Genomic DNA, 14,642 nt, shown 5'->3' on the forward strand with positions numbered 1-14,642 from the left:
CAGGTGCTGAGCATATATGATGACCAGCAGAGATTATCTGCTGGATGGATTCATGTTCTCCACCATCAGGGCCTGGTGTGGGCTTGCCAACATTGATCCAGTCTGACCAACCACATATCATATCATTACCCTCAGGGCAAGGTATAGTTGTAGGTGGCCGAGTAGAAGTTGTTGTTTCAGTTGTTGGAGGAGGGGTAGTGGTTGTCGTAGTTGGAACTGTAGTGGAAGGAGTTGAAGGTGTTGGACACCCACAACATTTAACTTTAATTTCATAATCAAAACACTGTTGCTGAAGCCCTTGCTGTTTGTTGTTGCATATCAGACCAACATCTTTATTGCAAGTCACAGTTTGTCCCACCAGTGACATGGAAAGACCTGGGTAAAGAGCAGCTCTACACCGGACCTCTTCAGGAGCTGAGCATATATGATGACCAGCAGAGATTATCTGCTGGATGGATTCATGTTCTCCACCATCAGGGCCTGGCGTGGGCTTGCCAACATTGAGCCAATCTGACCAACCACATGTCATATCATGACCCCCAGGACAAGGTGTAGTTGTAGGTGGCCAAGTAGAATTTGTTCTTTCAGTTGTTGGAGGAGGTGTAGTGGTAGTTGTAGTTGGAACTGTAGTTGAAGGAGTTGTAGTTGAAACTGTAGTGGGAGGAGTTGAAGGTGTTGGACACCCACAACATTTAACTTTAATCTCATAATCAAAACACTGTTGCTGAAGCCCTTGCTGTTTGTTGTTGCATATCAGCCCAACATCGTTATTGCAAGTCACAGTTTGTCCCACCAGTGACATGGAAAGACCTGGGTAAAGAGCAGCTCTACACTGGACTTCTTCAGGTGCTGAGCATATATGATGACCAGCAGAGATTATCTGCTGGATGGATTCATGTTCTCCACCATCAGGGCCTGGTGTGGGCTTGCCAACATTGATCCAGTCTGACCAACCACATATCATATCATTACCCTCAGGGCAAGGTGTAGTTGTAGGTGGCCGAGTAGAAGTTGTTGTTTCAGTTGTTGGAGGAGGGGTAGTGGTTGTCGTAGTTGGAACTGTAGTGGAAGGAGTTGAAGGTGTTGGACACCCACAACATTTAACTTTAATTTCATAATCAAAACACTGTTGCTGAAGCCCTTGCTGTTTGTTGTTGCATATCAGACCAACATCTTTATTGCAAGTCACAGTTTGTCCCACCAGTGACATGGAAAGACCTGGGTAAAGAGCAGCTCTACACTGGACCTCTTCAGGAGCTGAGCATATATGATGACCAGCAGAGATTATCTGCTGGATGGATTCATGTTCTCCACCATCAGGGCCTGGCGTGGGCTTGCCAACATTGAGCCAATCTGACCAACCACATGTCATATCATGACCCCCAGGGCAAGGTGTAGTTGTAGGTGGCCAAGTAGAATTTGTTGTTTCAGTCGTTGGAGAAGGTGTAGTGGTTGTCATAGTTGTAGGTGTTGTCGCTGGAACTGTAGTTGAAGGAGTTGAAGGTGTTGTAGGTGGCTGAGCCTTAAGAGTTGTTTGTGCTATAGTTGTTTCAGTGGTGTTGGGGGGTGTAGCAGTTGTAGTTGAAGGTGGTGTAGTTGGTATGGTTGTAAAAGTTATAGTAGGTTTTGGTGTTGTGCTGCACTGCACTGTCTTGCAACACTTTACCTTGACTTCATAATTCAAACATATGGGAGGATACTGTAAATTGTTTTCACACAGGAGTCCTTGGTTATTACATGTCACTTTTTGTCCTAACTGTATAAGGGGAACTCCTGGATAATTCACACCCTGACATTCCACTGCCACTGGATTCTCACAGATTTTATATCTTTTCTGGATGATGTGTTTGATGGTTTCATTGTCCCCACCTTTAGAACCATATTCAGGGTAGTCTGAATTTATCCATTGTGACCAATAGCAATATGTTTCCTGACAACGTGTCTTGGTAACATGTTCGGTTGTTGTAGGTATAATTGGGGGTTTTGTGGTTGAGCTTGGAGGGATTGTAGAAGACGTAGGCTTTGTTGGGCATGCACTATAGTCACAACAAAGAACTTGGACTTGGTAGTTAAAGCACAAGGCCAATGGTCCTGACTGGTCTTCATTTCTGCATGTCAGCCCCTCAGCCAGATTACATTGCACCATTTGTCCCACATTGTCAATGGTGGCATTAGGGAATTTCTCAGCTCTGCATTGGATTTGGCTTGGCTTGGCACATATCTTGTGCCCCGCCTCTCTAATCTTTTCGTAAGTTTCACTGTCTCCTCCTGGAGTTCCCAGTGTGGGGAAGCTGGTATCATACCATGGTGACCATTCACACGGATTACATGAGACTGTGACTGTATGTTGCTCTGTGGACACACATAATAGATGTTTTTTATCTTATATTGTATAGCTGAATAAGTCTTCAATTTCCAAAATGAATACCAGTCACATACCTGGTGTGGCTGATGTAAAAACAAAGGTGGTAGGAGACTGGCTGGCTGTTGTAGGAGTTTCAGTGGGCAAATGTGTTGTCGGAGCGATTACTGGGCATGGATATGACCTCTTGTCAATGCTACCATCCTTCCCACACACTGCTGTGATGCAGTTGCCATGTCCATCTGTTGTGTTATAGATGGTTTTGCCATAGGGATATTTTTTTCCATGATATGTGCAAGTACAGGCTGTAAAGAGATTAGATGTATTGTTAACATATTAACCAAACATATCTACATATTTTTACAATCCATAATCTCTCCAAATCTTTACATACCTTGGACATCGTAACGGCATTGGATGGTCATTGAACTGCATGTACTTCAAGAAAGAAAATATGAAATATGTTGTCAGTTTTGATTTGTTTGCATTTTATTTGAATCTGCCACAGAGTTCTATAGATTTGATTGGTACAGGTGAGACCTACCATGTATGACAGTTTTCAGTTGTTGGCACTGTGTCACTATTATCATAGTGTCTCCCCTCTGTATCGTAGCAGCCACATTGCTCTTTTAAAACACACGTCATTGTGTCCTCGTCAAAGTATGGCTGAGCAGGTGGACATTTTGGATAGCAACCTATTTGAGAAACAAATGGCTGTATGTTCAATGAAAGAAACAGGTTCCTAAATACTTGTTGGCATTACTTAACTAATAACACCAGTTGAACGTGTTTTTTGTGTGTTCACCTTGCATTGTGGTTGAATGAGAGATATTATTAAGCAACGTTTTAAACACAGCAACAACAAACAACATCCAATGTAAATAGACAGTTGATGTGTTCATTCTAGCGATAAATGATGGCGAGTGAGCCTGTTGACTCAATGAATGGTGAGTCAGTGTGCTTTCAACCCTTTGTTGAAAAAAAAGAAAGAAAATGGTTCATATAGCTTAATGAATCCCTATTTTCCCATCACTAGTTCAATCTTAAAACTTGAATTCAAATTGTTTGATTAGTTCACATCATAAAAACCTTAAATCCTACCTTCTAGAGGAGGTATCTGTGTGGAGCAGCTGCCTGAGGGCCTCCTACAGGTTTTCATACAAGGAGACCCGCATGGCTTGTAGTGCCATTCGCATTCCCCAGGGGGATTGTAGTAATCACAGAAGAGAGCTGGAAAAGGTAATAACACTTTACAAAGGCACATTCCAGACACTTTTAAGATGGTTTAGATGATTTTAGATGTGTGGTTGTAGCCTTATTTTTACCTTTCAAAATAACCTTTACCTTTATACAATTCAACTGCAATTTCTGTTAAATTAATTTCTTTAATGTTATTAAACGAATGAATAGAGAGGACAACTGTAAAACTGCAGTGCCCCTATGCAATAAACTACCCTTATCATCAGCTTCCAAGCTCCTTTCCTGTGGAACCAGGTTCCTGCTGCCGTGGTCCTGCATGACGCTTCCTGCTGCTATTATCACTATTAGTCATATATGCTATCACTAGTCTAAAATGTCACCTTAGCTGTGCTTGTTTCTATTATTCTGCTGTATTTACTGCCATAACATATAAGTCATATTCACATTACTATAGATAATATTATAGTTACTGGAAGTGTGTCTGTCTCTGTCTTTGTGTCTGTCTTTGTCTCTCTCTGTCCATCTGTCCATCTTTTCTCTCTTTCTCTCTCCTTTTCTTCCTCCCCAACCAGTCAACACAGATGGCCGTCCTCCACAGAGCTGGGTCTGTCTGACGTTCCTGCCTGTAATAGGGAAGGTTTTCGTTCCCACCGTACTCTACGGGGGAATTGTTGGGTCCTGAGATAACTTTTATTATGATTTGGCACTATAAATAAAATTGAATTGAATTGAATTGAATTTATCTTTATCATCAAAAGTAAACCACACAGATGAGACAGCATCATGTGCTGCATTTTAGCAGTCAGCATCCAAAAACCTGATTGATTGATTGATTGATTGATTGATTGATTCTTTTTACTGACCACACAGCCAGGCTGGTTGAATTCGTTAACACTACAGCTTTGTACAGGTTCCTATGCAAAGCTATGCAAAGTGTCCATTTGCGGTAAAGTGATTCAAGGGATGGGTTGATGATGCGCTGCAGTTTCCTTCAGGAAAGTGAGTTGAGACTGCTGAACCAGACTGTGATGGATGAGGTAAGGATGCTTTCAATGATGGTTGTGTAGAAGCGGAGCATAAGAGATGAGACCTTAGTCTGAACCTCTTGAGCTGTCAGAGATGGAAAAGTCTTATTTGAGTGGATACTATCCTTGTTGGAAAGAGAAATGATTCCAAAACTGGTTAAAATTGTCATTAAAACCCACATTGTAAGCTCATACTACAGGAGTGGGAACAAAGATAAAAATGGATTTTCCACAATGCTTGGAAAATTTAAAAGATGGTTAATATCAGAATTAGGACTGTTAAAGAGCTGTTTCATTTGTTCTCCCGTTGACTTTAGCCTACTCTTGGGGAGGACGGGAGTGATAGCCATAAACTGTGGAGCTTTTTGTGAATGTCCAAGGCTGTGGTAGGAGGGAAACAGCGTGTAACTGCATTAAAGAAATGCATATTCCGAGTTATGGATTCCCAGAAAATAAGTGTTGAGAGGGAGAAAGGCAGCACAGGGGTAGAGGCTGCTGTTAGGACAAAATAGAGCATGCTCAGCATCCATGGTGTGCGCCGCTTTTACCATCTACAGACGGATTTATGCAGCTGGGGAACACAGCTTGATGAGGGTGCATGTAGATGAGAGTGATGGTCAACAGAAGAGATGGACGGCAACAGGATGCTTTTTGATCAGCCTGAGGTGGTTGGGAACAACAGGGGAGCCACCAAGTTTACCCTTCTGACTAAGAGTGAAACTAATCAGGTGCTTTGGCTTCGCTGTCAGTTGGGCCCAGTGGCCTGCAGCATGGGCAATGTTGACATCCAGACATGGGACAGTCGAGTCCAGTTCTCCGGCAGCAGTGGTGGTGACAGTGGGGCCGGTGGTGATCAAAGAGTCAAAGAGAGATCAAAGATGGTGAGAATAATGAATGCATGACTTATGAAGTCAAATCAGGCTTAGGAAACGTAGAAAACAGGTACGGCAGCAAATGTTTTGTTTGTGTCGAAGTCATATGAATAAAGACACTGTTGGCATCTTCAACAGGAATCCACAATGATGTCTTGACATGTCCACAGTGTTCAGTTAACTTTGCAAGCAATGTAACTTACTGTGCTGAGTTAGCTGAGATTCTGGCAGGTTCAGTGACCATGCTTTATGGCTTGAAACACTGGTTGCTAGCGTCCTCCCAAGTGACCAGCCCACAATAGCGATCGGCTCGATCTTAGTGGCATAGATTAAATCAAACAATAAAAAAGATGATCGCAGATGATCTAAGTGGAGAGACAGGTGGCGGCCAACTTGCGCTTGCACCTACTTGTAACAGGTACCTGCAAACCATGCTGTGAATAGCTAAGGTCTGTCCATCTCATACCCCTGCACACCTAGTCTTCTTCAAATTCATCTGATGTTTAGTCAGCCATCTGGGATCTCAAGACCATGCTTGCCTGTGGATAATTCAGACTTACCTGGAAAATTCAAAGCCTGTATGGCATCCTCTGATGTGTCCTCTGGCCTCTTGTAGTACTTAAGTACCATCATGATGGAAAGGAGCATTAATAGCTATGGATGTGGCTGGATCTCCTTTGTAGATTTAGCAGCCCATCTCTGCAGCTCCTGAACTCCAGTGGGACATCTACTACAAATTGTCCGCCACAGACATGTAGATGTTCGAACGGGTCAGGGAAGTATGTTAGCTGAGGCAAAGGGCTTTGATGGAGATGGTAGTGTTAGATCAGCCAGGACATGGCAGCTATCACAAGGTAGAGGCCAGTGAGGCTTAAGGCCTACTCATTACAGCAACTGAGGTATGTGGACCTTGGCAGGCATGCTTTAGGTCCCTGATCCTTTTACACCACATCACTGTGGCCTGAATGTGGTCCTGCAGTCAGAAGCTACAAAGCAGGTGTTTATATCGAGCTAACCGTGCTCTGGTTCCACAGTCACAGGTTGTCACTCACTTTTTTTGGTTGTCAATCTCAAGAGGGGAACATGAGCCATAATGGCATACTCCAGGGGTGGGCTCCGTTATTATCTTTGGCACAAGAAGTTCCCTAACTGGACTGGAGAAGCAACACATAAACAATTTCCTGCTCACTAGCTTGCTAATTTGTGTAAGCTAGGTCTGCATTTTACCGCAGGCCAGCTATATCATGTAAAGTTATGTTTATCTTGTGTTTCCATTTATTGTGCAAGAGTCTTCTCTTGACTGTAATATGAGCAAAACTGGCATTGAAGTTCATGGTCACTATGTGTGTTGACTTTTTTTTTGCTCTTTTGTAAACTTTATTGAAACATTCACCTCTCTACTTCCTGTGCGACCCCTATATGTTCCCCCCGAAATACACACACACACACACACACACACACACACACACACACACACACACACACACACACACACCTATTACAATTCTGCCCTTACTACAAGCTTGACTCCAATAACAATGAAACGCAGAATAACTGTTAGTGTCGACTTCCACCGACAGACCATCTGCTGTCAGCAGCCTCACTAACATGGCAGCTTATTTACATCTAGTGAGGGAATGTCTCCACAGACACACATATATTGGAACACTCAGCAAAGAGGCAACAAGTGCTTTCATTAGTGGGTCATATAATCAATCATTGTTGTTTTAACTCACTCTGTGATAGAAAAAAATGAAAAAACAATTAAATAGATGGAAATTACAGATTATATCTTTAACTCAAATATCATTTGTGGAAATATATTCATTTTTGCCATGCAAAGTTTGTTACGATGTAAGGCAGATAGACCAATGACCAATAGCGTAATTAATGTACAGTTAGGTCCCAGTGATGTTGAACTGTCAGCACTCATGAAATGCTTTTTGTTCAATCACATTACTTGGTCGGAACTAACTGTTGTATAAATTCTGATATTATAGTGACATTACATCAGAGCACTGATAGTCATTAAACTAAAAGATTGGGCACTCTTGCTCGCTACCTTGTGCAATCCTGACTCGTCTTTGGTTAAAAAATAAGTTTAGCTTAGATGAATTGTATGAACCGAATGCTTATTGTAGCTTTTCAACAAGTAATGTTTCATCTTGGTTACTCACGACAGATCTTTGGGGTTCTCCATCCTATGCAGATGCCAGCTTGATTACAGGATTCAGCATAAGCGGCCACGCCAGTGCAGAAACACTCGCAGTCTCCCCCCGTGTCACAGGCACATGAGTCAAACACACATGCATCGTAGTATGGAACAGGATCCACCTAAGACAGGTGTATGATGATACACGAATGAGGTAATGGAGAAGACAGAGCAGCTCAACTACAGTCACTAAATACTTTACAAAATTAAGGTTTTAGTATAGGACATATGAACAGTTTATAGAATATCATATATCATATAATCATGCATTGTTAGAGATAAAACTACATAACAGTATAAAAATTTCCTCTTCACAAAACTTTAACACAACTTTACAACATCACAATGTTGCATACATGTTAATGCATTAAAAATAATGATCAAATAATATACAGTTATATAGCTCATAGTAGTCTAACATGGTCTCTTCTTCAACAATGACCTACAGTGGAGTGGCAGGCAGAGAAGACGTCACTCTGTATAATGCTGCAGTGTTTCTGGGCCCAGGCCTGTCTGTATGGGTTGGCTGTGCAGGGGCTGCTGATGCTCTGAGCGCCGGGGCAGCTTGGTAAGTCCTTCCAGCTGTTCCCAAACACCAGTGGGTTGACCACCACAGCATGGCCCCTTGTGGTGAAGTCATTGTTTGCATTGTCGTCATAGTTGCCACACAGCCCACACACAAGACCCTGAAAAAGTAAAGCTCCTTATATGTTGGCCGACTTCAGTATCAAAACAATGTGTGTCTTTTGTTGTCTGAGAAAATCAATTGTAGTCCAACCAAAACCATCCTTCACATATCGCAGGGTTACCTTATATTTTGAGCTGAGCTTGATGAACACGCTGGTCTTCCTGTCCCACATGAGAATGAGTCCATTGTCTGCTTCAATTACCAGGTAGATGCCCATATTGCTGTAATGGAATGGAACTGTTTCTTCATTTCCACTTGAAAGTAGTTTGTAGCTTCCCTCTGTTAGAATCAGTTCTGCACTCTTAAACAAAGGACAGACATCGATTTTTCATCAAAGCTGTATTGCTGGCCAGTTCTAAATATATGTTTTTTCTTCAAATCAAATCAAACTTTATTTATAGAGACCAACAGTCGACCAAAGTGCTGTACAGTTAAGCAATACAATACAATACAACACAACTAGAATAAAAAAAATATACACAAAACACAGTAAACAGCTATCATGCTCAGCCTGAATTAAAAGCCATGGAGAAGCTAGGGCAAGCTGTTCCAGAGCCTAGGGGCAGCCGCCGCAGAGGCTCTGTCCCCTCTGGTTTTCAGTCTGGTCCTGGAGACTTCCAGCAGCATTTGATCTGCTGACCTCAGTGTTCTGGCTGAAGTGTGACAATGTAAAAGCTTGCTTCAAAATGGACCAAGCTCAGTCTCAACTTGCATGTGACATTCAGCACTACACCATTTAGTTGCTCTGATTGGTTGTAGGTCACATTTTGTTGTTCTCATTGGTTTTAGGTCTATCTAAACTGCATCCAGAAGCATTTAGGTCTGCACTGTTGAAAACGCCTCTTGGAAATTGCAAAGGAACTGCAAGTTTCCAAACTAATACACTGACATAATTAAAGATTGATCTCTCTTTCGTCATTTAAAAACGACTGCATTCCATGAACCTCACAATCAAGTGCTTAGAGTCTGCATATTGACATTCCTGTCTACATGATATTTGTGTAAAAATGCTAAGTTAGAACTGAAGTAGCCTTTTCGGATGAGAGGCTAAGTGTCTTCAAGAAAGAAGACCCTGTTGCCTTTGACTTCTAAATGTGTCAAGTCCGTTTACTTGTGTGAATCTGTGTTGAACTTCAGCGTTGTGTGTCAGCACTTGACAGTGTTTTATACTGTTTACCCGCAGAAAGATCTTGATGGCCTTGGAGCAGGTGGTTCCTGTGGTTCCACATGGAACATTCTCAGTGATCACTCTGAAGGTTCCATTACTCTGAGCACTGCCACAGTAGTCCTGAGGAACATACACACAAGCAAACAATAATTATCAGGGGCTCTGCTTGTGGCTTGACTTGCTGCTTCTGGAAAGAATTCAGGTGTTGGATATTGGTATTGATGCAAACCAAATATACTGAAGCATGGAGATCAGTTGGTGACATGCAGGAATTGAGTTCTAAAGTATTACATAATTTATATATTTCCGTTCTTCCATTCGATGCTCTATATAATAAGTCTGTTACCAGCCAAAGTTCTATACCAGCCTCCAGCAGGACTGTGAAGAAAATGGTGGAGGAAGTTTCTCACAGAGCACTGCTGATACACACCACTAGCTAAAATCAGCTTGTTGGACGAAAACACTAGCAACAATTCTCACTCAGAAAGTATACACTGTTACTCATAAACACATCTCTTGCACAGACTGTATAAAGTAATCCAGAGCCTCTTTTTTTCATTATTAGGCCTATTAAAGTTGTGATCCAAAAGAATTAAAATATGTTGTTTCTAGCGGCTTCTTTTGCAGTAAGATGTAACTACAGGCGACCCCAGTCGCACCCCAAATACTGTTCAAATTTAATAGTCCACATCTCGCCAAGTACAGTCCAAATGTCTGAAAGTGACTTGCTCTACCCATTTTGTCGAGGTTGCATTGGAAGTGACTTGTGTGGACTTCAGACAGCCAGTTATCCCAGAATGCATTTCACATTAACGGGCAAACTGCGTCCTTCTGTCTTCCGGAGTGTGGACTCCCAAGTCAAACTTGCCAAGTCCGAACTCGGAATACTTGGTGATGAGAAACTGCTTAAATGTGTTGACAATTTCTTCCTTTTTTTTTTTGCTCTTTGACAAAATGACTAAATGACTCAAATGACAGAGCAGAACATCTTTGGGAAAAATATATTTTAAGGGGTATTTTGACCACTAATGTGGTGGGGGCGGGACTGATGACCTGTACCGCAGCCAGCCACCAGGGGGTGATCCAGAGGTTTTGGCTTAACTTTTGGGGAGCCGTCAAGCCGTCCATCTTTATAAACAGTCTATGGCCTATACTTGCATGCAACATACAATACCAGTCTTTTGTTTGTACACGCTTACCTATTCAAGTGAATAAGAAAGTGTGTCCAAACTTTTAACCGGTACTGTATACAAAAAGTAAGCATTCAAGAGTATGGCCCTGTGATATTGTGCAACGTACCAAAAGCTTTTGTAGGACAGGGTCAGTTAGTGATTTAGATTTTACTTTTATTCTACACATTGTCTTATTCTTTAGTATCCTCAGTCATGTTGAGTCTGTCATTATTGACAACGTGTGCACTCATCGATCCAAACACTTCTGGAAAATGCACATTGGTTCCATCATTGTGTTCACCAACGGTTTTTCTCATACCTGAGTGAGAATGTATTCACAGCTGCCATCAAAGGTGAAGCGCTTCTGGTCAAAAGTCATGTAGTGTCCAGAGCCGTAGACAGAGCAGGTCCCATCACACTGGTTGGTAGTGCATTGCCACTTCATGTCTTTACAAGTGCTGTAAACAGGTAGAGATTAGATGACATCAGACTACACGTCAGTTGCAGATGGAGGTGAAGTTCCTGCTGCATACTTTGAGCTTTACAGCATTTCACGCCACTTGTGATTCACCTACCAGGTGTTGCAGTGCACCTTGGTGGTCTCTCCTGGTCGGTAGGAGATGCCGTTGTGAACACAGGGACAGGCCTCAGGCTTGATGCAGCTTCCTTTACCATCTGACACCATCCCAGATGGACACATACATCCGGAGACACACCCGGTTGTCACCTGGAGAAGAGATCGAATTTACAATCCCCAGTCGTATGTTTCATTTCTGCACCAACATGATCCAGACTTTTGATGGGCAGGTTAATGCTGGGTGACTCACACAGGCCATGTCTAATGTGTTGCAGCTCTTCTCACACTCAGTTCCTTTTACAGCTGGACCATTAGCAGAGCAGTTGAAGAACACCATGGGAGGAGCACAGGCTGCTGAGAAAAGACATCTGAAATTACTTTTGTGTATTTTTAAAATGAATGAGTCTCTCTACAGGTTACAGCAAATGGCTTCCCCTTCTAACAGAAATGGCATACAGTGTAGAAAGTGGTGCAGCTTCTATTCTTTCTTGTTCTTTTTTGCAGGTTAAATTACCCCTGGAATTTTGCATTAGTAATGTGTTTTATTGTATTTTGTATTTTTCGACGTGTTTTAATGTAGCCATTGCTTTTACACATCTGTTTTTTTTAATAGATTTAACAAATGAAGTGTGTAAGAGGTGTTGGTAGGTGCTTTTTTGAACAGAGCTTAGTTTTCTCCTCCTCCCAGACTTAACCACTGACTCAAGCTCTGTATTTAACGAATACACGAGATTGGTATCCATCTTTCACTTAGAGCGTCAGTGACCATAGTTCCTTTAAAACTGTTATGAACTCAAAATAATTGTATTATAGTGTGATAGTAGAGCATTTTTTGTATAAAGTTAGTTCAAATGACGCAGACTGTGAGGGACTGAAGCTGCAAAAATCTAGAAATAAATAAATAAATTACTTGATTGAAGTTGAAATTTAAATGTCATTGATTTACCAAAAATATGAAAAATTAACAATACTTAATTAATAAAATGTGACAAAAATTGATTTATATTTTAATTGTCTTCTTTATTCACCTTTTTAACTCAACTATTTATTCATTTTCATATGTGATTTTCCTTTTTGTTTATTTATTTTTCATTTATTATTATTACATGTATAATTGTTTTAATTAATAATTCATCTATTTATTTTAACTGAATATAATTATATATATTATTTGTTTTTAATTAATGAATTGATTAATGCAATTATTTGACATCCATTATAATTATATGTATTATTTGTTTTAATAAGGCATTAATTAATTTCTGTATTATTTTTTTTATATATTTCTTGATGCATTTCTTTATTATGCAAATGCGGGGGCTGACTTTCATAGTGTGTTGTAGGGACAACGTTTCACCTATTGGTGGATCAACCTTTGAGTGCATAGATCAGTAATGGTCAAACGAGGCTTGATGGAGCCTCATGAAGCATTAGTTGTATTTGTTGAGTTCACTAGATGGAGCTGTTGGTTTAAAGAAAAAGGCTCAATGTAATTCAGTAAGCCTGTGAATGTTCTCATTTGTCCAGGTCATCGTTATTCTCAAAGCACTTTCAGTCAAAAGCAACTGGACTTGGTTATTTGTCTAGGAAGACGTTTCACCTCTCATCCAAGGAGTTGAAGTCACAGGAGGCAATTTGTGAACAGTTGTTCTTTGAGCTTAGATTTAACAATCTAACAAACAAATAACCAAGTCCAGTTGCTTTTCACCGAAATTGCTTTGGGGAATGTAATTCAGTGTTTTTTCAACTCTTTGTTGAACAGAGCGCTCCATCTAGTGGACATCTAGTGGAAAATAAAGAAAATGGTTAATATGAAGAAATCATTTGCCCATCATTATCGACTACACACTGGCAGGCTCACTACACGCTACCTCTGGTCAGGAGATAGCCTCCCCTTCCTTATTTACTGTACATTATGAAGATAAAATGAATAAAGAAAATAAATAATGAATAAATAAATACATTGAAAAAAAATAGACATATATATACACACAAACACACACACACACACACACACACACACACACACACACAGGTATATATCAAATACATAATAAATAAATAAATGAATACATTTACATTTAAAAAGTCTGTCTTTTATTATGTAATGCATTTATTTTTGGCTAGTTCAGTCCTCCATAGAAACCAAATATTTGAGCTGCAAGTCCGTCACAGCTGTTCTTTCCTAGACAGCATTCATACACTAACTATTACGTGTGTTTGTACAGTACCATCAGGAGGTAATGAAGCAAGGTAATGATGCACTCCCTTTTAGACTTCTATGTATCATGTGATTCGATATTATGTAACTTACATGGCTGGACAAAAAACTCTCCAATGCAGCTGAGTCTGCCCTCCTTACAAGTGCTAGTGGGGAAATATAAAAAAAAACACATTAATATACATAACCTTGCAGCACTGTCTAATCATCTGTGTTATTTTCAGTATATAAATATGTCAAATTGTTCTACTACAGCTCCCTAAACCAACTGTAAACAAAGAGTGAAGAATCCAAACCTGTCTGTCACTCTCAAATAGATTGACAGGTCTTTTAACTAAGGGTTTACGGCGAGTCATTCATTGTAATATTGTATTTATGATCCGTTGGTAGGCTGATTGATGATTCAAACATGTTGTATGTATTAATATACTTAACATTTCAGTGCTTAACACATGAGATATGAGGTATAATGTGCACTCATTAGAACGTACTAAATTCCAACACACCACTGCAATAACAAAATAAAAACCAACATCATTTTCATACCACATGACACCGTCTTTGTTGACGACCTGTCCAGGAGGCACCACTGAACCTTTGTCATAACAGGGACAAGCCTGAGGTGGGACACAATTCCCGGTGTCATCCAGATAGGTTCCCTGTTCACAGACACAGCCATCGATGGGCGGGAAGGAGAAGTGACAGCTGAGGTCTGCGGTGCTGATGCAGCGACAGGTGTGACTGCTGGATGTGATGTTGTAGGAGTAGACCATGCTGCTGGGGCAGGTGCTGGCATATTTCCCTGAGGAAGTCACACCACAAAATCATTGAATGACCATACCAGTGTTACTGTCCTTTTCAGCCCAGTGTGCTACAGCAACATTTAGTCTCTGTAGTATTTTTTGGATTCAAGTGTTTGCAGGGCTGTATTTGTAATGCTCTCTGTCTGAGTTGTGGGGGTATTCACAGCTTTGACCTCTCTGTACTACCAGTGACCTCTTTAGCCTCTCATTTGTAGAGACCTGGTTTTACATATGTATATATACTGTATGTAACTGGTGGTTCAGTCCTAGTTTAGGACAGGCTTTGAGACCATATTCTGGTTCTTGTTGTAAATATATGTTATCTGTGGATCTAATATATGT

General features: G+C 40.8%; 1 protein-coding gene across 1 annotated transcript in view; it reads right to left on the reverse strand.

Moving 5' to 3' along the window:
- LOC310948110 (mucin-5B-like) overlaps nucleotides 1-14,642 on the reverse strand; it is a gene marked incomplete at both ends in the record, with an annotated part of 43,945 nt that overhangs the window by 13,955 nt on the left and 15,348 nt on the right. The window contains 15 exons of the mRNA XM_083915124.1: nucleotides 130-651; nucleotides 1,639-2,340; nucleotides 2,440-2,667; nucleotides 2,757-2,800; nucleotides 2,907-3,057; nucleotides 3,464-3,592; nucleotides 7,637-7,793; nucleotides 8,118-8,357; nucleotides 8,481-8,660; nucleotides 9,537-9,647; nucleotides 11,019-11,157; nucleotides 11,275-11,426; nucleotides 11,527-11,630; nucleotides 13,591-13,643; nucleotides 14,044-14,299. Of these exons, the coding sequence (XP_083771250.1) occupies nucleotides 130-651; nucleotides 1,639-2,340; nucleotides 2,440-2,667; nucleotides 2,757-2,800; nucleotides 2,907-3,057; nucleotides 3,464-3,592; nucleotides 7,637-7,793; nucleotides 8,118-8,357; nucleotides 8,481-8,660; nucleotides 9,537-9,647; nucleotides 11,019-11,157; nucleotides 11,275-11,426; nucleotides 11,527-11,630; nucleotides 13,591-13,643; nucleotides 14,044-14,299 (3,168 nt within the window). The remainder of the gene's footprint in view (nucleotides 1-129; nucleotides 652-1,638; nucleotides 2,341-2,439; nucleotides 2,668-2,756; nucleotides 2,801-2,906; nucleotides 3,058-3,463; nucleotides 3,593-7,636; nucleotides 7,794-8,117; nucleotides 8,358-8,480; nucleotides 8,661-9,536; nucleotides 9,648-11,018; nucleotides 11,158-11,274; nucleotides 11,427-11,526; nucleotides 11,631-13,590; nucleotides 13,644-14,043; nucleotides 14,300-14,642) is intronic.

This window comes from Echiichthys vipera, assembly GCF_963691815.1.
Source record: "Echiichthys vipera genome assembly, chromosome: 1".
NCBI lineage: Eukaryota > Metazoa > Chordata > Actinopteri > Perciformes > Trachinidae > Echiichthys > Echiichthys vipera.